The 25665-nt window shown below is 41.0% G+C and overlaps 2 protein-coding genes across 7 annotated transcripts in view; one reads left to right on the forward strand and one right to left on the reverse strand.

The window, feature by feature from the left end:
• CLPX (caseinolytic mitochondrial matrix peptidase chaperone subunit X) overlaps window positions 1-5347 on the reverse strand; it is a 28546-nt gene extending 23199 nt beyond the window's left edge. For 2 of the 4 annotated variants that reach the window (XM_070953521.1, XM_070953519.1), the window contains exons 1-2: window positions 5109-5347; window positions 1279-1305 (exon numbers count right to left, since the gene is read on the reverse strand). In XM_070953521.1, coding sequence (XP_070809622.1) covers window positions 1279-1305; window positions 5109-5181 — 100 coding nt within the window. In that variant the 5' untranslated portion in view covers window positions 5182-5347. The remainder of the gene's footprint in view (window positions 1-1278; window positions 1306-5108) is intronic. The other 2 variants (XM_070953520.1, XM_070953523.1) reach the window with 2 other exon arrangements.
• Window positions 5348-8089: 2742 nt separating this feature from the next.
• SPG21 (SPG21 abhydrolase domain containing, maspardin) overlaps window positions 8090-25665 on the forward strand; it is a 29333-nt gene continuing 11757 nt past the window's right edge. The window contains exons 1-3 of one of the 3 annotated variants that reach the window (XM_070953474.1): window positions 8090-8171; window positions 15181-15281; window positions 18156-18248. In XM_070953474.1, the coding sequence (XP_070809575.1) occupies window positions 18186-18248 (63 nt within the window). In that variant the 5' untranslated portion in view covers window positions 8090-8171; window positions 15181-15281; window positions 18156-18185. Of the gene's footprint in view, window positions 8172-8213; window positions 8278-15180; window positions 15282-18155; window positions 18249-25665 lie in introns of those variants that run through there. The other 2 variants (XM_070953475.1, XM_070953476.1) reach the window with 2 other exon arrangements.

Below are 25665 nucleotides of genomic sequence, written 5' to 3' on the forward strand. Positions count from 1 at the left end.
TCAGATTCAATTTGCTACTTTGGCCCTTACAACCCAAATCTTGCAGAGACATCTGGATAGAATAGATTGTGCCTGTTTTCTATGCTTAAGAACTAGGCAGTTCTGAATTTTAGAGTACTGTACTAGTAAATATCCAATTATGCTTTGAACATAAAGGCAAAGTAATATAACTGAACTGGTCCATGTCTGCAATTCTAAAAAAAAAAGATTGCTCAGGACATTTTCAACTTCTGTTTTTTAAAAATGTACACTTTCCCATTTTTTAAAAATTAAGCTGCTATTTAGCAGAAAGCATAACAACTTGGTTATACACAGTGCTAGGTTTGCAACTACTTATTTAGATGTTTACTATTCTTATACTAATAATACCTGAAGTATATTTGAATATTTCAAGTGTATAATTATAATATGCCTAATAATACTACACTGGTGTATAATTATAAGGTCAGATAATGATATACTCAAATGAAAAAAGGTTAATTTTAAGCCCAGTGGAATGTGATAGCAAAAGACATATAGGGAATCTGAGAACAATGCTTATAAGTACATGAAGGCAGAATAAAAGATTGAGATATGGTAATAGAAAACAATATTTATTTTCAGCTTTGATGTTAAAATAATTCAAGACAATAAGTTGCTTCTCTGTAACAGAGCAATTACCAATGATGGATGTTAGAATGTTCATTGTGCAGATGTGTTTTGGTAGGAACTAATAAAAAAAACACATACTCATGTTATTTTTGCACACATAAAGTCAGGCAGAAAAAAACCCCAATGGCCTAGCAAAATGTGTGAACCAGTCAATATGTTGCAATATGTTGCTTGACTGTGCAAATAACATGAAAGTATGAATACACAGAACACTTTACAGATATGCCAACTAAATCCTACAGAAGCAGAATTTTTATTCATTTTTTTAAAAATTGGAGACATTACAGGCCAAACAAAATATGTTTGTTTCACCCAGATCACCGCAGCGATCGGGCAATGCCTGTCAAGCAATGCCCCAACACTAAATCCTTGAAAAATCTTTCATCAGCACAACAGAGCAAAGTGCTTACACAATAGTTCATGAGCAATCAAAGCTCAGGATACAGACTGGGCATTATTTTGCAGTGAACATGAACCCTGATCAATCCGAAGCAACGTTACAAAGTTCTCTTCTCCACACGTAGTATTCTGGCAAGACTATTTAAGACATAAACATTATTAAGGGCAAATTGGTATATACTTATCCAAGATTAAGTCTAATGGAAACATCAATCAATGGGGACTTACTTCTGGGTAGATAGGCATAGATCTGTCCTGTCAGAATAAAGTAGAGAAGAGAAAATATACAAATAAACAAGCAGAATTATATTTGTGGCATCGTTTCTCTACAACTCTATGAGGATAAGAAACAAGTAAAACTTTGCTCGGCTGATGAATGACCTTCCCTTTAATATTGTTTGCTCATTAATCCGAATTTGAAATACCTGAAATTGCCAATGAGTAATATGTGTTAAGACACTAAAGAATCTTATGATAGATTTAACATCCTTCCAGGGTACAATTATCAGTTTTATGACAACAAAAAACAGCTACACGTAAGCAAACAAGATCTTAACAAAATTAAGCACAGATCTAGCAAAACAGAATACTGTGAACAAAAACAAAGTCAACCAAAAAAAGGGCTTCTCAGAAATCACACTGCAAATCTAGACATGTCTATGGAATTGTCAAGTTCTCACTGGGTTAAGAGGAGTTTCCACTCAAGAAAATTCAAACCTAAATAACCTTGACTTATGACCACAATTGGGACCACAATTTCTGTTGCTAAGTGAAGTTATTAATTCAGTTGTGTCAAACCCTTGGCAATTCTATGGCCAGGTCTCTCCACGGCATTGCTAACTAAGGAAGCTGTTAAGAGAGTTGCGCCCAATTTTTCAAACTTGGCCATGGTTGTTAAGTGAATCACTGCAATTAAGTGAATCATGGTTGTTAAACAAACCCAGCTTCCCCACTCGCTTGTTAGAACCTGGCTGGGAAAGTTGCAAATGGCAATCACATGACCCACCCTAAATACATGTCAGTTGTCAAGTGCCACATCCTGACTGTGAAGATGCTGTAATGGTTGTAAGTGGGAGGACCAGTCGTAAATCACTGTTTGCAGTGATGTTGTAACTTCAAACTGTCACTAAACCAATGACTGCAAATCAAAGACTACCTATATATTTTACCATAATAGAATTCCACTTGCTTGGCTACTGGGGGAAATGCTAAGATAATGCTATATTATCCTGGGACACGTATGCAGGTAGTCCTCAACTTACAAGACTTTGCTTAGTGACTTCACACAGCTTAGAACAGCACTGAAAAAAGTTAATTTATGACCATTTTTCATGCTTATGACCATTGTAGCATCTCCAGAGTCACATGATTTACATTCAGATGCTTGACCACTGACTCGTATTTATGACGGTTGCAGTGTCCCCGGGGTCATATGCTCACTTTTTGTGACCTTTTGACAAGCCAAGTCAATGAGGGAAACCAGATTCACTTAACAACAGTATTACTAATTTAAGAACTGCAGGGATTCACTTAACAAATGTGTCAAGTAAAGTTGTAAAATGGAGCAAAACTCAACACATTTCTCATTTAGCAAAGTAAATTTTGGGTTCAACTGCGGTCGTGAAGATTACCTGCGTTCGCCTTCATTCGTGAAATACTCAAGACTGGAGCATTCCTCATCCTAGAGCAGCCCCACCTTAAACAGGGTTACCTTATCAGGTAGACCCTACTTTTCAGCGTATGTTTTTATTGTACAGGTAGTCCTCGACTTACAACAGTTCATTTAGTGACCGTTCAATGTTATGACGGTGCTGAAAAAAGTGACTTATGCCCGTTTTTCACAGTTACGACTTTTTCAGCCTCCCCATGTTCACGTGATCAAAATTCAGATGGTTGGCAACCGGTTCATACTTAGGACTGTTGCTGCGTCCCAAGGTCACGCGATCATCCCCTTTTGCGACCTTCCAGCAAGCAAAAAAGAAGTCAATGGGGACTTCACAACCTTATCCTACTGCAGGGATTCACTTAACAACGGTGGCCAGGAAGGTCATAAAAAACCCGGGGCAAAACTCAATTTAACAAAATGTCTCACTTCACAAGAGAACTGTTGGGCTCCCTTGTGGTCATAAGTCGAGGACTACTTGCATTTGTAATGGTCGACTTCCCAGACTTTCCCACGCCTACAGCAAAATGGAGCAAACTGAAAATACATTTAAATTTTTAATTAACAAAACCCATCCACCTTCGAAGACAAGGATAATAAAAACAAGGACAAATGGGCTGAAAAACAGCTTCTATCCCAGGGCAATAACCATACTGAATTCTATGCTGAATGTTATAGCGCAATATAGGGTTTTCAATTTCAATTCTATAGAATATAAAGGATGCGTGTTTGTGTTTTTTATTTTTTATAGTTATAATGTACACTGAAGACGGCATTTAATTTCATTGTACCATGTGCAATGAACTAAACTAAACTAAACTAAACTAAACTAAACTAAACTGAACTAAACTCTGTGCTAAAGCAATTCTACTTGCCGTTAAACACAGAATTAGAAACTGACACTCCTCCAGACCACATGAAAATAAGGAAAATCTATGAATGTGCAGAAATGGATAGACTGTCTATGGAAATGAAGGAGAGGGAAGAATCCGAGTACTATCAAATTTGGAATAGATGGTATTCCTGGCTCGAGAGCAAATGTAAAACCTAAGGCATAAGTCGTAGAGAGTATAATATATAGAATGTAAAATTTCTAAGAAATATATGACATTGATTTGTGAATAGATATTATTATAATTTAAATAGGATATAACATAGGGATGTATATCCATAGAACCTTTGTAAATATGATTGTTACGAAAGATATGGACACCGATATGGAAAAGCTGCTTTAAGTGTAAATGTGTGTTTTGTGTTTTAAATGTTGGAAAATTCAATAAATACTATACTATACCATACCATAACCCATATCTAAACTAAACTAAACTAAACTAAACTAAACTAAACTAAACTAAACTAAACTAAACTAAACTAAACTAAACTAAAATGTTAAATTAAATGTTATCTAATTCTGGGTTTTATTTAATTGACCAAACTAAGTAATAATTTTAATTAGCAATTTTATGATGTTTGTGTGTCTATATTTTTCTTGACTGTACACCGCCTTGAGTCCTACGGGAGAAAGGCGGTATAGAAATATAATAAACTAAACTAAACTAAACTAAACTAAACTAAACTAAACTAAACTAAACTAAACTAAACTAAACTAAACTAAACTAAACTAAACTAAACTAAACTAAACTAAACTAAACTAAACTAAACTAAACTCCCCTTGCTGGATGGAGGTGTCTGAGGCCCCAAACAACCACCAGAAAAGTTAAACAAATGCTGCACAGTTGTTGTTGTTGTTGTTGTTTTTGGGGGGGGGGGACACAGGAAAGACAGACGAGGGGGCTTTGCTCGAGACCAAAAAGTGACAGAAAAATTTGCACGTGCAAAAGGTGGGCGTGATTGCACACGCAGAGGCACACCTGCCCCCCCACGCCCCCCCAAATAAAAAAAGCAAATCAGGTGCTTCTAATCCAAAGGCTGAAGTTGGGGGGTTGTTGTCCTTCCTTGGGCTCACCCCGAAGTGAGCCCCCTCCTGTCAGACACACCGCCCCCCAAGAAAAGGGATCAGATTGAAGGGCCTCCTTCCCATCCCGGGCCTCCAGATGCGCGGCTGTGAATGATGGGTGTTGTAGTCCCCGCCTCAGGGACGGCAAAAGGGGAAGGTGAGGGGGAAAGGAAGGCGGTTGGCCGGGCTTGCTGAGGGGGGACACCGCGACTGAGGGGAACCTCTAATCCCTCCAAGAAAAGGGGATCAGATTTAAGGGCCTCCTTCCCACCCCGGGCCTCCAGATGCGCGGCTGGGACTGATGGGTGTTGGAGTCCCCGCCTCAGGGACGACAAAAGGGGAAGAAGGGGGGGGGAAGGAAGGCGGTCGGCCGGGTTTGCTGAGGGGGGACACCGCGACTGAGGGGAGGGAGGGTCCTCCTCCGGCCGGGCAGGTTACCTCGGCACGCCGACGGCAGCGACGAGCTGACGAGTCGCGCCGCAGCGGCGGCGCAGGTGCTGCATCCGGCCATGTTCCCCCGCTCCGCTCCGCTTCTCCCCGGCCGGGAAAGAGGAGAGCGAGAGAAACAGCCGCCCAAGAACCGCTCTCCGCCGCTCGGCCTATCCGCCGCCTCGGCAGCGCTCGACGGCCTGTGTGGCGTCACGGGCCTACGGCCGCTTCAGACGACGGAAGGCGGCGCGGAACTACGCCTCCCGGCAGGCACCGCGCCACCCTTTTCCCGAGCGACGAGAGAGAGAGAGAGAGAGAGCGGCGCCGCCTGCCGGTCGCGCGGGAGAAAGGAAGTCTCGCGAGAGGAGGAGGAGGAGAAGAAAAGAGTGGAAATAGAAAAGTGGGTGGATGGGATTTCCTAGTGGTCCTTTTTCCCATTTACTCACCAGGTTCAAGCCAGCTGAGGTTGCAGGAATTGGGTATGAGTAGCCTAAGAGAAGGAATGATTCCTAATGATTAGTTTTTATTTATTTTATTTTATTATTTTATCATTTTATTTTTATTTATTTTTATTGTATTTTATTTTATTTTATTTTTATTTTATTTATTTTATTTTATGTTTATTTATTTATTTAATGTACATATGTATTTTTATTTTATTAATAGTTTTTATTTTAGATTAATGATTAGGAATGATTCCTAATGAGAAGGAAGGACTTGCTGGAGAAGAGCCTAATGCTAGGAACGTTTTGAGGGCAATAGAAGAAGGGGACAGCAGAGAATGAGGTGGCTGGATGGATTGATGACAAACCTGGCCACATACTGCTGCATGCTAAGCCATCATAGTCCCAAAGATGCTTTTTTCTTTTTTTCAAGAGGCAACTGGACTTTCTGATTTTTCTTTGAAGATGCTTCGCTTCTCATCCAAGAAGCTTCTTCAGCTCTGAACTTCTTGGATGAGAAGCGAAACGTCTTCAAAGAAAAACCAGAAAGTCCAGTTGCCTCTTGGAAAAATAAAAAGCACCTTTGGGACAACCATGACCTGGATGACTGAGAATCTCCATAGACATTAAACCATCATAGATTGTTTTTCTTTGTGTGGTAGAACTCAGCCACTGTTAAACCATGATTGAACAAGTGGCTGTTTTTGCATAAAAACCTGCATCAACAAAAAAGCAGAAGCTTTGTTTCAAAAAGTTGGGGATGGTCTGGTAACAATCAATATGCAAAGTTTGTGGCTTCTTCCCCACAAAGCATTAAATCACCAACTGACCAAACCATTTTAGCTTTGCTAAATTGTGTAATCCAGGCTATATTCTGCAGCAATTCTTCCCAAGCCTGGGATCTTCAATGCATGTTGTAATTAATGTTCACATGTGATAGCAATTCCTCTATTACTATAAAGAGAATATATGTTCTTGCATTATTATTATAATATAGCTACCTGATGTTTGTTTGGGGTTTCCAGTAGGAATTGCCAGTATACTAAACCTTGGTCCATTGATCTATTGTTGATTGTGCTGACAGCTTATAAATTCTTTAGAATTTCAGATACTCTGATCTTTCTCTTTTGGCAACTGACTCATCTGAGAATTCCTACTTACTGAGTTTACCTTAAGTTATTGCCTTTCCTCTACTAAAAAGACAGGAGAAAGAATACTGTACTGACATCTGCATCACTATTTTAAGAATAATGGAGGTTATTCTCCTTTATTCCTAAATGGAATTCAAATATTTATTTCTGACATGTATAAAAAGCAGTTTATATCTCTGTCAGTAAATACTAACCTTCACCTCAGGGTGGCAGGCAATGTCCAGGCTTCAGAAGGGAAAAACTGGAATGGAATATATTGGGAGAACAAATTTCAATCTAAAATGAATTACAGCATGGTACATTCTGTAACATTCTAGCAGTAAAACCAACAGGCTACTTTGGTAAGAGAGCAATCTTGAAATAAGTAGTTTAAAAAGCACAGTTGTATTTTTTATAGTAATTTTATTAAAGATAACCATTTATGATAGTACAAATTAATACAAACTGAAGAATAAAAAGAAACAATAGAATGTGGATAAAAAATTGAAAAGAAAAATTAAAAGAATGCATAAAGAAGCAACATCCCACCTTCATCACAAGTATAAAGAATTTTAGTAACTTTAGTAACTTACTACCGTCTCTTAAAATACAACAAACCATCTCTTCTTCCATATCTTATCTCTTAGCAAATACTTAAAGCCTCCTTGTTCAGTCCTAATGTTAGAAAACATGCTTTTATACCCTTCAGCATTGAGCTGAAATTTCTAGCAAAGGCCATCCCCATATATTAAAATATATTAAAAATATAATCCCCAGCTTTTGCAGCTGGAGAGCTCTAGATCAGGGGTCTCCAACTTCGGCAACTTTAAGCCTGGTGGACTTCAACTCCCAGAATTCCCTAGCCAGCTTTGCTGGCTGGGGAATTCTGGGACTTGAAGTCCTCCAGGCTTAAAGTTGCCAAAGTTGGAGACTCAGTTGCAGCTCTCCAGCTGCAAAAGACTGCAACTGATTCCCACAAGCCCATGCTTCCGGGGGATTCTGGGAGTTGTAGTTCAACATTCTCTGTTGAGGGGCATATTTCAATGTTTAAGAACTATAAATCTCTGAATTGGATACTGAATTGTAGAAAATAGATAATACAGGCAGGATTATGCAGAACGAATAAGAAATGGAAGGGGGCAATAGACAAATTTCTTATTAGGCGGTGGAGAACTACTGCACTTCCGCATTAAAAGGACAGATACGCGCCTGCGCAGATCTCCACCTCGTCACGTGGCCTCGCGTACCTTCTCCTCTTCCGGCTCGATCGTCACCGAGCTCGCTCAGCAAATCCGCTTCCACTTGGAAGCCCGTCCCCTTTTGGGCGTGACGTCAGAGATCGGCGTGCCGCCGGGCTTCCCCGCCCACTGGGAAGGCGGGGCTGTTTAGCGTCGGGCTGCTTTAGGGCTCGCGGAACGAGGGGAGGACGGTACCATTTTGATGGCTGGAGGGGGGCGACCGTAGCCCTCCCTCGCGTCCGCAGGGCTGACCCACGCCTGGTGAGCACGGGGGGCTTTGCATGTTGCTTTCCCGCATTGAGGAACGGGTTTGGCGCGGCTCGTAGCGGACCGTTGGAGGGACCCTGAAATTATACATGGGGCTGGGGTAAAATAAAGGGCTGAGGGTGGGGTGGGGGTGTCCTATTGTCCCCAGGCTTCCTCTGTTGAATGGGACTGTTAAAAAGGAGTGTGGGGGGGCATCTCACCTGGGAGGAAGGAATGGTGGGAATTGCCTTGAGAACTCCCCCCCCCCAGCCTCATTGGGAAGGCGTGCTGGGCCACCTGCTCCCAGACAGGTCTACCTTGCAGGACTGTTGTAAAGATCACATGAATTGCTCTTAAATTCTAAAATCTCTCTAACTGGGTTGCTGGTGTGAAAGTTGTGCAGCTGTGTAAATTGTAGTGGAATAGACCCTGGGTGGAAAGAGATGGGAGTGGAAGGGGGGGCTCTCTGCCCTCCAAGAAGGAAAGGCAGTGGGGGGCTAAGGAGGCGAGGAGGGGGCAGGAAAGTGGGCGTCTAACCTTGTTTATTTACTACTCTTTGAAAGCATTTTATTTATGCTTTTGTTTCTTTCCCAATGCCCACACAACCACACACCAGACCCTTTAATGGGAAAGCTGGTTTGCCAAGAAAAAAAAGGGGGCTTCAATCTCAGTTAAGGGTGTATTGATCTGGTGCATATTTCATGTAGACCATGATACCTCTTGTCGGTTTGCTGGTTTGCAAAGGGCTGGATGCACAAAGCCCTTGGATTCCGGGTAAAGGAATGCCATTTCGGTTGGCTGTTGCGAAAGGCTTCCTCACATGAGAGCTGTTTGGAGGGCGGAAACCCCAGCGAAGGGTTTTCTTTTTCTTTTTTGTATTTCTTTTGTGGTTCTCGTGTTTTTTTTCCCCTCCCTTGGGAGTTGGGTGGTGTTACAAATTGAAGAACTTCCATAAACAAATAATAGAGAGTGTCATTTTTCTGCAGGTGTTCATGCAGGGACTGCAAAGGCATCAGTTAAAGAGCCTTTTGCTTGGATTCATTTCCAACTCCCTAATTCCAAATGATAACTACAATTTATTGTTTTTTAAGAGTTGTCAGTTCCATTAATGGTTGTTTAAAGTCTTTTCTTATGTATATACTTTTCAGAGGGTTTTTTTGCAGTGGAGGGGGATAGAATGCTAGAGAAGTATAATAAATACAGGTAGTCTTCAACTTACAACCACAATTGAGCCCAAAGTTTCTGTTGCTGAGTGAAACATCGGTGAAGCGAGTTTTGCTCCATTTTACGACTTTTTCTTGCCACAGTTGTTAAGTGAATTACTGCAGTGGTTAATTTAGTAACACGGTTGTTAAGTGACATCTGACTTCCCCATTGACTTTGGTTGGCGCAGAAGGAGATCACATGACCCTGGGACACTGCAACGGTCATAAGTATGAATCGGTTGCCAAGTGCATGGATTTTGATAATGTAATCATGATGCTGCAATGGTGTGAAAATAACTGTGAAAAACAGTCAAAAGTCACATTTATCAGTGCCATTGTAACTTCGAAGGGTTACTAAACAAACTGTTCTAAGTCGAGGATTACCTTTATAATAAATACGACAGGGCCACATCTGTTTCTTCACTGTGCCTGGGGCTTAATCTAGTTTTTAATTGGTTCTTTTCTCATTAATTCTAGTCCTATTGCCCTCGTCTTCTCTCAAAAACTTTAGATATGCCCATTGTTTTGTGGCAGAGGACTGTGTTCAGAAGACCTAATAGCAATAGCCCTTAGACTTATATACCGCTTCACAATGCTTTACAGCCCTCTCTAAACAGTTTATAGAGTCAGCCTATGGCCCACAACAATCTGGGTCCTCATTTTACTGTCCTCGGAAGGATGGGAGGCTGAGTCAACCTTGAGCCGGTCAGAATCGAACTGCTGGCAGTGGGCAGAGTTAGCCTGCAATATTGCATTCTAACCATTGCACCACTGAAGAAGGAAGGAAGGAAGGAAGGAAGGAAGGAAGGAAGGAAGGAAGGAAGGAAGGAAGGAAGGAAGGAAAATAGCCATAGCACTTAGACTTATATACCGCTTTACAGTGCTTTACAGCCCTCTCTAAGCGGTTTACAGAGTCAGCCTCTTGCCCCCAACAATCTGGGCCCTCCTTGTGGTATAATAATAACTGGGTTTGGGTTTCAGCCTGCTGGATATGTAGTACGAGATGTGTTGTTATGGAACAGTGCATGTTTAAACTTATTCCTGGTTACCCTGAAAATCTGTAGGAATCAAGCTGTGTTGCCCAATTAAATAAAACTTGGGCAATTGTCTTGGTATGCGAATAAGAGATCAAGTGCTGCTTTAACATGGAGAGGGAAATGATTCCTGGAAAGGCTGTTTGCATTTCAGAAAAGGGAAAGAGAATCCTGCAGTTCCCATTGGAGGCCTAAGGGACTTTCCAGCCCGAGGTCCTAATTATCCATTTCAAGTGGCATGCGTACCATTATACTTCTTCTTATACAGGGAAAGTATGTTGTAGTAGCCTCACATTGTGATTATTCCCATGTGCTTCATGTGGGGTCTCAAAGTTTGTCTGGTGTGGAATAAGGCTGTTAATTTGTTGTGTATCAGCTGCACTTTTGCTGAGGTAAATGTGCTGGCAATATTCAAAGTTTTGCTTATGATGGACCTCTGGCCACACCATTAAAACTTTGCCTGCTTTTTATGTAGGATGCGTTCACAGTTTCTATCTTGATTTTGTTGACTTTATTTGGGATCAGGATAAATGAAGATCAACCTTCCTGATGCAGACCATCCGGTGAAGGGCTTCTTGGGCACGTCAAGAGCCACAGAGAGATACCTGTGGTTGCTCCTTAGAGAGCTGCTCTGTGTTGTCTCCAATACTATTAATCCTCTTTTTGCAGATATCCATATAACACCTCCGTTCACGACTCTAAGGCACCTGTTGAAGTTTTCTCTTCTATCCAGGCCTTTCCCGTCTATTCAGATGAATAGTTCTGTTTTGCTTTCATCGTTCCATCCCCATCAATTTATTTATTTATTTATTTATTTATTTATTTATTTATTTATTTATTTATTTATTTATTATATTTTTATACCGCCTTTCTCCCGTAGGACTCAAGGCGGTGTACAGTCAAGAAAAATATAGACACACAAACATCATAAAATTGCTAATTAAAATTATTATTATAACATAGTTTGGCCCAATTAAATAGAACCTAAAATTAGATAACATTTTAAAAACATTCACATGTTCATATGTTTAGCCCCGCCTGTTGGAACATCAGGGTCTTGAGGGCACGGCGGAAAGCACGGAGATCAGGGATATTCCGTATCTCCGGGGGCAGTTCATTCCAAAGGGTTGGAGCCCCCACAGAGAAGGCCCTCCCCCTGGGAGTCGCCAGTCGGCATAATTTGACTGACGGTACCCTGAGTAGTCCCTCCCTGTGAGAACGAACTGGTCAGTGGGAGGCTATTGGTGGCAAAAGATGGTCTCGTAGGAACCCAGGTCCTAAGCCATTGAATGAGCTATTTTACAACATATGCAATATCGGACTGTATTTTAATTTTTATTGTAAACTGCTTTGAGGAACAGTCTTGTGGGAAGGAGCTTATGAAATGAGGCGTGCTTTTAAGTAGAGATTTGCTAGGTAAATACATGTATTGCTGTACATCTTTTTGTGTATTTCATTCCTCTCTGATTTTGCTGGTGACTGTCTCTCTGCTTTGTGAGTGTCTGTGTGTGTATAGCTCAGTATAACACATTGTGCAACTGTTAAGGAATTGCTTGAGCACGGGGCTGGACTAGAAGACCTCCAAGGTCCCTTCTACCTCATTCATTTTAAGTCTAAGTGTCAGGTTTAGATGTCATCTCAAATAAATTGTACTCCCAAACAATTAATCTTTGCTGAAATATTCCATTTATTGAGTACGACAGATCTGGTCCCGAGTTCGTTGTAGCCGATACTAACCCTCTGACCCCCAAACCCTCCCCTTTCCGTTCCCCAATTCTCATCTTCTCATTGGCCATCTTCCAAGTCAGTCTCCCCAGCTTCTGACCTCAACCCACAGGAATGTTCCCCCCTCCCATCCCATCTCCTAGGGAATATTATCCACAGAGAAAATAAGTAGGTGAAAAGTCAAGCCTCGTCTCCTTTTTATGGCAGCATCAGAATGCTGACACTAAGTGCAAAAGCTACAATCTCTGTTAGTGATGCTACAGCATTCTTTATGGATTGAAAATATTAGGAATGTGTCTTGATTACCGAATACTTTTTAATATGGAATACGTAGGTAAATGAATTCAAACTATCTTTTAAATATGTAGCAGCTGTAGGATTATAAGCAAACTGTAGCAAGTTATGGAATGGAGCGACCTATTAATACAAACTGGAGATGGTCCTTATTTCATAAACGTTATTCTTATATAATTTACAGCCAAATGGGACAGCTGACTACACTTCTCCAAGCTTGGATGATCGTGGAAGATTTATGGCCAAAGTTGGAGGATCAAAGGAATGGCCCAATCATTAACTGTATTGAATATTTCAAAATAGATTTCCTTACCGTATTCTCGGCTCTAATTTAGTACACTGATATACAGTGGTATCTGAAGAGTCTTAATGGTTCAATAAGATTACAAGCTCGTTTCCCAAATTGTGTAGCAAGTTCTACTTCTTGTACTAAATCACGATGTATTGGAAAAAGCCACCGTGTTTGGTTTCACACAATACTAAACAATGAAAATAATTTACAAAAATCATCGTGGTTAGGTTTGCCCATCAATTGTTAAGGAAATTAGCAGCAATTGCAGTCAGGGCAAAAGGGAACGATGCCTTATTTTAAATTCTGGAATTGTTAGAAGGTTAGCATTGACAGGTTGTTTCTTGGTGTACCTTTCTGTACGCAGCGTTTTGATGCAAGCTTTTAATACTTTTTTGAACATAAGCAAGCTCAAAGTCAGTTCAAAGGGGAGAAAATCATTAGAAATGACAGAGGAACTTTTGATAAATCATTGATACCTTTCAAAGTGTATTGAATTAGCTTTGTGTGTTGCTACAACAATACGGTACTGTATTGTCTGCTTTTTCCTGGAAAGGTTTCTTGGTTTCTTTAGCAGAAGAATGGTTAAGTGTGGGAAGGATGCTTCAGTGTTTGGAATGACTTCATATCTTAAAAGCAAACCTAGCTCAGAATTCAGTTCAAACTAGAATCAATTCCTAGAATAGCAGATTTGTACCCCATCAAAAATGTGTGTTTCTTATGCACTCTTATGAGTATATACACTGCTCAAAAAAATAAAGGGAACACAAGCAGAAGACATCTGAGATCTGAATGAATGAAATAGCCTTATTAAATACTTTGTTCGTTACATAAGTAGTTTTGTGTTCTCTTTAGTTGTTTGAGCAGTGTATAAACTACTGTATGTAAAGAACAAAGTATTTAATAAGGCTATTTCATTCATTCAGATCTCGGATGTCTTCTGCTTGTGTTTCCTTTATTTTTTTGAGCAGTATATTTTAATTTCCCAAATCTATCAGAAATTTTCACTAATATGGATTAGTTTTATTGAAGACTATAATTTTACTGGTGGTTTATAGTAGGTTGATCATAGTTTTCAATATTCATTCTTAGTTTATAGCAGTGATTTTCAAACTTGGCCTCTTTAAGATGTGTGGACTTCAACTTCCAGAAGGCTGGCTGGGGAATTCTGGGTTTAGAGGTTAATAGTGACTTTTTTTTTTACTGTTAACCAATTGGATATGTTCGTTTACTTAAAGCTATATTATACTAGAAAATGATAGCCTCCTGATCTAAATCCCCTTGTCCATTCATCTGTATTTTACCTTTTAAAAAACTTTTTTCTTTACCCTTCTTGTCTTCTTTTTATACATTTTCTTTTAACGTTCAATAAAAATACAAAAGGAAACAGGAAAAAAAATGAACGGAGGGAACATTCTTCAGTGTTCAAGTGGTTGAGCTATAATCAGCAGTCCAGAACAAGGTCACATACCTTTACGTTTGATATAGAAATACTTTTGTTATAGACAGGAAGGATTTTAAACAGGTTATGTTTCTGATCAGGTAACTGTCAGTCTTAGTTCAGCTCCATCTGAGAAATTTAATTTCTGCAGTGGTGGGAAAAAGATTCACTTGGGCAGGCGTTGAAATAACAGGGGAAGTGCAGGAATAAAAATTCAAAATGAGGGGAACGAGAAGGAAGAAAATACAGGTAGTCCTTGACATACAACAGTTCATTTAGTGACCATCCAAAGTTACAACACTGGGAAAAAAAAGACTTATCGCCATTTTTCACATGACCGTCGAAGCACCCCCATAGTCATGTGATCAAAATTCAGATGCTTGGCAACTGACTCATAGTTATGACGGTTGCAGTGTCCCAGGATTATGTTTTGGGAGCTTCTGACAAGCGAAGTCAATGGGGAAGCCTGATTCACTTAACAACCGGGTTACTCACTTACCAACTGCAGTGATTCACTTAACTACTGCACCAAGAAAGGTCATAAAATGGGGCAAAACTCACTTAACAAATGTCTCACTTAGCAGAAATGTTGGGCTCAATTGTGGTCATAAATCGAGGACAATCTGTAAATGGGTTCTTTCCTAAAACTCTCGATGGGCTTAAAAAAATCCAGGGGGAATGAAAGGAAGCCTTCTTCCTTAAAGCTACTTTAGCAAGAATACTCTTCTAGAAAAATGTTACAAAATGTAACAGCGAAAATACAGAGGAATATACACGATGCTCACAACTCATTGAAAATCACAGAAAAACTACATCATGGTTTATGGTGAGGTGTAAACATGGTTCCTGCCATTTCAAGTATCCATCACATATTTCAGGATGCAAAAGTACTATATGTCTCCAGATTCATAAATCAGTGAATTCATGACATGCTTGCTGGAGAAAATCGAGTAAATAGTTCAACTTGTTCTTTACCGTAATTGTGTTTGCAGATAACAATGGTTTGTTGGGATTTGTTTTACCCTGTGTTTTGCAGATTGGTGAATGTTTCCGCTGTCTTAAGACATTTCCTTCCATCGCTGACTTTCAGATTTTACCCTGCACTTCTGTCTTGGTTATAATTCAAAGGCATTCAAGGTTGGTTGGTTTCGTTCTTGCAGAATTAAGGTTCCCTCCTTAAGCTCTGCGTTTAAATAGCTTGTGCAAATCCTTTGTGGGGATGAGCAGAATGTACCAAAAATGTGTTTTAATTCACATTCTCCAGCTGATTAACAGACTTGAGTTGAGTGAGTTGCAATGAAATACACCTTTTCAAGCTACTTAGGAACTGGGGAGGGGAGGAAGAATTGGGGGAGGTCTAAAAGCTGTGAAAGCCATATAGGGATGTGGTGGCTCAGTGGCTAAGACGCTGAGTTTGTCGATCAGAAGGTCGGCAGTTCAGCGGTTCAAATCCCTAGTACCACGTAACAGGGTGAGCTCCCGTTACTTGTCCCAGTTTCTGCCAACCTAGCAGTTCGAAAGCACATAAAAAATGCAAGTAGAAAAATAGGGACCATTTTTGGTGGGAAGGTAACAGCGTTCCGTGCGCCTTTGCCATTGAGTCATGCTGGCCACATGACCACAGAGACGTCTTCAGACAGTGCTGGCTCTTCGGCTTTGAAACGGAGATGAGCACTGCCCCCTAGAGTCGGGAACAACTAGCACATATGTGCGAGGGGAACCTTTACCTTTACAAGCCATGAAAGATATACAACCGTAAAAAGCATTTAAAAAGAAAATAAAAATAAAAGAAATCTGTGTTGGATCAGATGGATTTGTTCAAGGTATTCTCCCTCTGTGGAGGTGGGGAGCTAACTAACATTTGCAGGGGGTTAGAAAGCAAGCACTGGAGACATCTAAGGTGTAGTCGGTTTGATTGATTTTTTTCCATTGCAGGCTCCTAAGCTTCAGCAACACAGCTTTAAAACAAAACCGGATTTTTGGAGCTTCAGATGTTCAAAAGAGCATCTCCAAAACAAACCTAAGGAGAACTAAGGAGAAATTTCCTGACACCAAGAACAGTTAATCAATGGAACGGTTTGTCTCCTTGAGTTGAGGGTGCTCCATCACTGGAAGTTTTCAGAAATAGACTAGATAACCATTTGACCAGGATGGTATAAGTTCTTCTGCCTTGAGCAGATGTTCTGCCCCAGCTACAGACCCCAAAGAACGCAACTCTATACAAAGCTTATTTTACTCAAATAACTTAAGTCTTTATCATTCAAAGGCTGTGAATGAACTGTCTTAACAGCCTACCAGAATTCTAAGATAAGGTAATCATAGTCTTACTAGAGTTGGCAGAAAGCCGAGAAACAATTTTGCAGAGAATCCAGACGTGAAGGAGAGTGAACTAAAGTTGTTCTCTACAGCTTGTTGCAAGTGGCGTTCCTCCTTAAATAGGCTAAGGGAGTGGCCAATTAGCCGCAAGCCTTACTCTCGAGGAGACCTCCTCCTGAGGAGCCACTCCTGCCTTTTGGCAGCTCTGTGCACCCGTGCATTGAGAAGAGGCTCCTCCATTTCGTCCTCTTCACTTAAAAGAGCTGAATCCCTGCCTCTGGCACCACATCTTCTCCAGCCTCCTCACTGTCCGACTCGAGCGCCAGCTGCACAGATTGCTCGTGCAGCACCACACCAGCCTCCTCGTTGTCTGAATCGGCTACAATCTGCACAGGCCGCTGACGGGCCACAACAACAAGGGGGCTCAATGAGAAAGTCAATCAATCAATCAATCAGAATAGAGTTGGAAGGGACCTGGGAGGTCTTCTAGTCCGACCCCCTGCTTAAGCAGAAAACCCTGCATCACTCCAGACAAGTGGCTGTCCAGTCTCTTCTTAAAAACCCCCAGTGATGGAGCACCCACAACTTCTGGAAAAAAAAACCATTCCACTGATTAATTGTCCTCCCTGTTAGGAAGTTTCTCCTTAATTCCAGGTTGCTTCTCTCCTTGATTAGTTTCCACCCATTGTTTCTTACCTTGCATTCTGGTGCTTTGGAAAATAAGTTGACTTCCCCTCTTCTTCTTTGTGGCAGCCCCTCCAAATACTAGAATACAAAGACCTCTGGCGTCCTTTTCAGCCCTATGATTCTGTGTTCATTTCTGAATATATAATCATAGACTAATAGGGGTGGAAAGGACCTTGGAAGCCTGCTAGTCTAACCCCTTGGTCAAGGCAGGAGACCTTATGTCATCCTGGACCAAACGTTATCCAGTCCATTCTTGAAAACCCCCTGAAACATCCTGAAAGTTGATGCTGCAAACTCCATGACTCATGGAGCTGTAATCTTGGGGAAATCCATGACATGCAACTCCTGTTAGGATGTAGCTCCTCTGAAATGTTAATTTATTTTTAAAGTTTGCATCGTGCCGTCCTGCTTGCTGTTGTGGGAGTAAGACTTGGCATGTATCCATGGGCTTCAGTATTTCAGTTTCTGTTACTGCCTCCGTTTTAATTTTGTAGCTAGAAGGAAAAATGTAGGTGGTCTTATAACTTGAGCTATAGAAGGAGAGCTGCGTTAATCTATAGAACTGTTTCTCAACCTTGAAAACTTTTTAAGGTGGGTGGACTTCAGCTCCCAGAATTCTTTAGCCAGAAATCAGGAGTATGGTTGTACCTTTCTCGACTAACAAATTTGGTTGAAAGGCAGAGCTTTCGTCATGAAAGTTTATGCCTTTTAATAAAACTTGTTAGCTAGAAAAAAAAGATTGCTCTCAAACTCTTTGGATTTTTAATTCCACGTTGTTGGGTTAAAGCATAGATCAGAATACTTCCCATTTTAAAACTTCCGCATTTCGTCTCTGCCTGCATCACTTCTAAATATTTCTCACTGCTTTTAAAGCAAAACATTTTGGAGAGCAAGCATAATAGAACGACAGGTTTAGAAAGATTTATCCTGAAGGAGTCTTTTGCTTCTTCTCTGTATCTTCTCCGATGCTGAATTGTTCATCTGAAATGCTTTCTCTGTGTATTTCAGGTCTTCCTTACCTTGGAATTTGTCACCATCATGGGAGAGATTAAAATCTCTCCAGACTATAGCTGGTTCAGGAGTACTGTGCCTCTCAAAAAGGTGGGTGCAGATTAATTTCTCTCTCTGCTCAAATTTAGTTCAGAAGCACTGTTTTATACATTGCAAGCATTGTAAACCTAGATGAGGTATGCTTCCACCGTTAGAATTATAATTATATTGCATATCTTTCAGACAAACAAGATTTGTTATTTGTGTTGATCTTCTGCAGTCTGCTTGAGGGATGCATTTCTCCTCCAGCCTTGTTTTTTGTTGAGTGGCTTCTATATCTATATATCTCTAACTCACTCTCACTCTCCCCCCCTCTCTGTCTCTGTCTCTGTCTCTGTCTCTGTCTCTGTCTCTGTCTCTGTCTCTGTCTATAACTATATATCTCTATCTATCTATCTATCTATCTATCTATCTATCTATCTATCTATCTATCTATCTCTTTTTATCTATCTTTCTTTCTATATCAGTATCACCTCTCAATACCTCCTTAATATCTACCTCATATCTATCTATCTATCTATCTATCTATCTATCTATCTATCTATCTATCTCTTTTTATCTATCTTTCTTTCTATATCAGTATCACCTCTCAATACCTCCTTAATATCTACCTCATATCTATCTATCGACCGACCTACCTATTGATTAGCCTATAGGCCATATCAACGTACAGGTTCAAACACATATTACAATAAAACTCTGAACAAACAATTTAAAGTGAGAGTAGGGTAAAATACAATCGTTATAGGCTAAAATACAATAATGTAATACATAAACATGTAAAATAGAATAAAATGACATAAAATTATATTTCTTTATCACCCCTGCAATCTACCCCAATCAGGCCCTCATATGCCGATCTCAGTCGGACTATTTTAGTCAGAAATTGTGCTGTATTAAATGTCGTTTTCAGATTCTGTCCACACGGTATGTTGCTTTAACATGGGCCTCCTACTGGGCATACGTTTCATATGTGAATCAAAATACTTATCTGTCACTCTCTTATATATACAGCAATCGAATAATATATGAGTCAGATCTTGTACCTCTTCAATTCCACTGTTACATGTATGTTCATTGTTTGGGATAGAATGGAATCTCCCAAATCTAACTGTTGTATCAAGCTATTCGAATCTTGCTCGGGTAAATGCCTCCCTGAGATGTTTTGGCAATTGTGATTTTAAATAGTTGTGCAGAGAAATTCACAACTGCTAGCTGTATCGTTTAATGGCTGGCTTTGGAGAGAACTGTGCCACTTAGACGTTGTTGTGACCTAGGCCCATGTACTTATTACCAGACACAATCAGTCTTTTATCTTCTTTGGCACCCTGCCAAAGGCTTTTCTTGGCAAAGCCCCACGAAGTTCAGAAACAAGAGACGCCGACAAGAAACAAATGTAGCAACGTTGCTTTCCTACAAAGAGCCCAAGAGCCTTTGCTGCTCTTTTAAGCCTTCTGGGAGGGGCCAATCATCTCCTGGCCTTACTCCCGAGTCGTCCTTTTTGCTTTAGCTGCTCTTGCCTTCTGGCAGCTCTTCTCATGTGTGCACTAGGAACAGGCTCCTCCTGTTCGTCTGCCTCTCTGCTATCCACCTCTGGAGGCTCCGGAGTCTGCGCATTGCTCCCAGATGGCCCTGGCCCCATCTCTGCCTCTGACGCAGAGCCCTCGTCCGGGCCTTCCCCAGCCTCCAGGACTGGCCCATTGTCCTCACCAGCCTCCTCACTGTCCGATTCTGCAGGCTTCTGGTGGATCACAACAGATGTTTTGCCTAACATTTAAGTAGTTTTCTAGGCTAAGAAAAAAACCCCTAAAAGGCATAATTAAAAGTTTTCTGCAATCTAGTATCGGCCCATTCGCATGGATAAATATGTGTCACCTTTTAGAACTCGCACTTAGAGAGACATGCAGGAAAGAGGAATAAACTACGCAGCAGTTTTTTTGCAGTTCAGTGTTTCGATGGTGAGTTTAACCTCCCTCTCGCTTCACAAGAAGCCTTTGTTCCTTTACAAAATCCTTAACTTCCTCCTGATTCAGTTGTTCTTCAACCTGAATGGCAACAGGGCAATTAAATAAAAGGATCAGAGCCATTTAAAAGCACGTGGCCAACTGCTTCAGAGTGCTTTATTAAAAAAAAAAGAACAAGCAAGCAAGTCAAGGCTGTTTGTTTTTCAGAATTTCAGAATTTCTCGGATATTAGGTCTTTAGTGCTTTTGCCTTTTATTTATTTATTTATTGGTTGGATTTATATGCTGCCCTTTTCCGGAGACTCAGGGCGACTTACAATGCGTTAAGCAATAGCCTTCATACTTTTGTATGTACCTGCTTAATAGGGCTTTCGCCCCCCCCCCCCAGCGGTGTTCTTTTTATACAAAGTCAGCTTATTGCCCCCACAAACCGGGTCCTCATTTTACCTACCTCGAAAGGATGGAAGGCTGAGTCAACCTTGAGCCTGGTGAGATTTGAACTTGCAGTAATTGCAGGCAGCTGGTGTTACTTAACAGTGCTTTAGTCTGCTGCGCCACCAAGGCTCTTGAGTTTTGAGTTTCCCCGTGTGGTTTACCCAGGCTAATGAACTTCCGGTTACCCCTTCTGTGTCATGCTGTAGAAACGCCATATGGGAACTGAGAGAAAGAGAGACTGACAGAAGTCAAAGTACGTCTGGGTCTCTAGAATTTAGACCTGACTGACAGCCTTCTGATGACTCTTAATTTTTGTTTTTAAGGTGGTTAATTCACATGCAATGTGTGGAAAATCTTGTAGCGTTTCCTTGCCTCTGACGGCCTACCAAAATGTGAACGTGATGCTTTTTAGAACACAGCAAATGTTCTACCTCTGAATTACAACATATGACAAATGGGTGGTTTCATAGGACAGAGTGAGCTCTCACCCTTGGAAATGTGGATAAGAACTCTTGTATGTTTCAGAGAAGGGGCACGGTGGCCTAGCGGTTAAGATGCTGGGCTTAACTGGAATGTTGATAGTTTGAGTTCCGAGTACTGTGCAATGGAGTGAACTCCTGTTCCTTGCTCCAGCTCCTGCCCACCTAGCAGTTCAAAAGCACACAACTGCAAGTAGATAAATAGGTACCACTTTGGTGGGAAGGTAACAGCATTCTATGCGCCTTTAGCGTATAGCCATGCTGGCTACAAGAGCCAGAGAAGTGTCTTCGGACAAGATTGGATCCCTCGGCTAAGAATTGGAGATGAGCACTGACCCCTAGAATCAGACACAACTTGACAGGGGAAACCTTTGCCTTTTATGTTTCAAAGAGACCACCGAAGTCTCATGTAGGTTTACATCAGAGAAGCGAAGCTTTGTGCTTGACCTACCTGGTAGGAAGAGGCCGTGGGGTGGTGATGCTGAATTGGTGGAACAGTTTCATGTGGGTGGATCAAGCAAGAATTTAATTTCTTTCCTGTTTTTTCTGTTAAAGGGAATTTCTTTTTAGCTCATGTTACGCTTTCTGGATCACTGTCTTCTTGTCACTGTCACTGGCAGGAAATGGAAAGTCAGAGTGCAGTTGGCAGAGACTTTAGTGGCCACAAAAGGCATCAGGAGACGTTGCAGGGCAGATATAGCAATAGCACTTAGACTTATATACCGCTTCACGGTGCTTCACAGCTCTCCCCAAGTGGTTTACAGAGTCAGCATATTGTCCCCAACAACAGTCTGGGTCCTCATTTTACCGACCTGGGAAGGATGAAAGTCTGAGTCAACCTTGAGCCGGTGAGAATCGAACTGCTGAAAACAGGCAGACAGCAGAAGTAGCCTGCAATACTGCATTCTAACCACCATACCACCACAGCTCATCTATATACATATAGATCTAAAAATAATTTCATGTACATAGAAAAATAAAGGTAAAGGTTTCCCTTGCACATATGTGCTAGTTGTTCCCGACTCTAGGGGGCGGTGCTCATCTCCGTTTCTAAGCCAAAGAGCCAGTGCTGTCCGAAGACGTCTCCGTGGTCCTGTGGTTGACATGACTAAACGCCAAAGGCGCACGGAACGCTGTTACCTTCCCACCAAAGGTGGTCCCTATTTTTCTACTTGCATTTTTTACATGCTTTCGAACTGCTAGGTTGGCAGAAGCTGGAACAAGTAATGGGAGCTCACTCTGTTAAGCGGCACTAGGGATTTGAACCGCTGAACTGCCAACCTTTCGATTGACAAGCTCAGCGTCTTAGCCACTGAGCCACCGCATCCCTTACATAGAAAAATACTCCCTGCCAAAGTATCATACACTGGTAGTTTGGTATTCAATTGCTTTGAAACTCATCAAACTTGGTACTCAACACATTTTGATGCAATACTCAGTTTGTTTGAGCCACAGTGACGCAGTGGTTAGAGTGCAGTACTGCAGGCTACTTCTGCTGACTGCTGGCTGCCTGCAATTCAGCAGTTCAAATCTCACCAGGCTCAACGTTGAGGTCGATAAAATGACCCAGATTATTGGGGGGGGGGCAAAATACTGACTGTAAATAGTTTAGAGAGGGCTGTAAAGCAATGTAAAGCGGTATATAAGTCTAAGCGCTATTGTTATTTGGTATTCAACACACAAGGTAGAATTTGTCGTGGTCGACTGCATTATGACTCACTTATTTCTTAGGAGAAAAATATTGTTTAGTACTCATTGTTTTTGGTACTCATTGCACCTTCTGGAACCAATTAACTATTAAGTACTGAGATACCACTGTTTTTCAAAATGAGATTAGCTCTTTTTGTTGAGCGTTGCTTTCTGGTCCCACCAATAAATGTTAAGTTCTTTTTTTCAGCATGAAACCAGGCACTTAGCCGTTGGGTTTCGGGCACACGAGCCTGATAAGCTTTTCCTGGGAGCAGTGGAGAGAGAGAGCTTAAATTTGAAGTGGGCATCCGTTTCTCCCACCATGTGATTTCTCACATGCTCTATCAAATGCTGTTCTCCATCTCCAAAGATCTGTTAAACGGTTTGTTTTCTGAATGTCAACCAAGGCATTCAAAGGAAAAGGAGGAAGAGAATATTTCCCTTGTTTCTGCGCAACCTTTTTATCCAGGAAATCCTGCAGTATAACAAATATTTAGTCTGTTATTATGTTGTGTAAGTGGCAAGGATTGCCTTTCCAACCATCAGAAAAAAAATTGTAATAACTGTTCTGAGCTTGATATTGTCTCGAGTTGTATGCAGCTCCCGAGATGCTCAGCAAAGGTGCGTGTTGGCTGGGAATTCTGGGAACGGGAGTCCTAGCATAACTGCACCTGCTAAACTCCTGGAAACTAGGTGCATTAAAGATGCTAGTTTTGGGGTGTCTTCTACCAGAGATTGCAGGGCATCGACGCTATTTGTTCTTTTGCTGTGATTGCATAAAACAAAACCATACTATTTTTGCCAAAGGATGTGTCTGTAGGAATTTTCTGGCAAGTGCATTATCTTCTAGAGCTGTGTTTTCCTTGAATCCCTCCTGGTTTAATTAATTGATTATGGACATTCTTGGTTGTATATCATGCACTGTAAATATTTATTTATACCTCCTATTTTTTTAACAGCCCGTCCCAGAGATGGGCTCTGAGTGGTATACAATGTCAATATCTAAATAAGTAAATAAATACATCTTATACATTAAAAATAGAAGGATGCTAGTTGCCATTGTTTTAAGAAGGCTCCTATGAAGATATTTGCAGTTATGTTGCAGTATTTCAGTGGTGTATATTTATGAAATGTCTCCATACATCAGAAACACATGATGGGCCAGGTTAAGAGTGTTTAATTTGCCCAAAAGGAAGGTGACCCTGATTGGAAGATAATCCCCATATAAAAGGAAGATTAGAGAGGAAAATCTCATTAGTCTCTATGGCTGCGGTCAGAAAAAAATACAAAGGAATCGTTTTCATTTAAAAAAAACATTTATTTACTTTCAGGTAAAAAGTAGCCCCTTGAACCATGGTGTAATCATGTATGCATTTGTTGGAGAAGAAGTCATTATCCTCAATAAATATACATACATTAAAAATAAATAAACAAGAAAAGAAGTAATCCACTGAAATTTGAAAACAATTGTTAAGTTTTTAGGGTACTGCAATACTTGCTTAAATAAAAGTAACCTTCTAAATCCTCTTTTTTCAGACTAGAGCAGATTACTTTACAGGTAACATTTCGCTTGAATGTTAGGTAAAATATCTGAAGTGTAGAACTGTAGCTCAACAATACAAGAAAGGGGTCGGCTTCTATTTTGCTGTACCTGTTCAAACAATCACTCGCCGGAACATTTTAATTTATCCCGCATTGAGCGAGATAAGGACATGCACAGGTTTCCAGAGAAATGACATCTAACAGCTAATAGTTTGGCATAATAATGAAAAGGTTAATGAAATACAGGACTTCAACCCATTTGCACCAAAAAGGTCTTTAAATATTCTGTGCTCATTTAACCTGCAGTCTGAACATCTGCAAAAAAAATTTTTTTTGGTTTCGTTTCCAGAACCTTTGGCGTTGATTTGTATATCCTGTCTGAGAAATAGTCACATTTCTCTTTATATTTCTCAGTTGATAGAATCTCGGGAAACAGATCTAAAGTGAAGGGCAAACCCCATGTGGGCCACATGATCTTCATATGATCGGCCTCCGTTTAGAGTAACCCTCCTTTGTTTGTTCTCGGCTAATAACTCTTAATTCAGAGATGAGCAAACCTGGATTTGGGATTTGTATTTAGCAGTAAGCTAACTATGGAGCAAGAGCTGATTCAGTCCAGCCAGTTAAGCAAATACTTGTCTTTGCACGACAAAAGGCACATTTGTGTTGCTATTTACCTCCGTATCTTTCTTGGCAGCTGCTTCTAACTTATATTGGGCCATTTTATCATTGACTCATTTTGTAGAGGAGTTCATTTTGATCCAGAGAAGAGCAAGAAAGATGATTAAGGGATTAGAGGCTAAAAATATGATGAAGAACGCTTGCAGGAATTGGGTATGTCTAGTTTAATGAAAAGAAGATCAGCAGTGTTCCAATATTTGAGGGGCTGCCACAAAGAAGTGTGTGTGGGGGGGTCTATTCTCCAAAGAACCTGAAGGCAGGAGAAGAAGCAATGGATGGAAAGTAATCAAGGAGAGAAGCAACCTAGAACTTAGGAGACATTTCCTGACAGTGAGGATAATGAATCTGTGCAGTGGTGGGTTCCTTCCGGTTCGGCCGCTTCTCCCGAGCCGGTAGCGGTGACGATATGACGTCACTGAACCGGTTCTGCCCCCCCAGCTGGTCTTCAGGTCTCTGCTGCGCATGCGCAGGGAGTGGGGCGTTTGCAGGGGGGCCACCTGCACATGTGCGGGAGGGACACATGCACAGGGGATGCATGTGCATTGCATTTTGGGGGTTTAGGCACATTTGTGCGTGTGCGCTTTGGGCACTCGGTCTGAAAAAGGTTAGTCATCATTGTTATAGGCAATCCTCGACTTATAAACATTCGTTTAGTGACTATTGGAAATTATAACGGCAC

This window comes from Pituophis catenifer, unplaced genomic scaffold (assembly GCF_029215685.1).
Source record: "Pituophis catenifer annectens isolate HBS135680 unplaced genomic scaffold, rPitCat1.0.hap2 SCAF_14, whole genome shotgun sequence".
NCBI classification, from domain to species: domain Eukaryota; kingdom Metazoa; phylum Chordata; class Lepidosauria; order Squamata; family Colubridae; genus Pituophis; species Pituophis catenifer.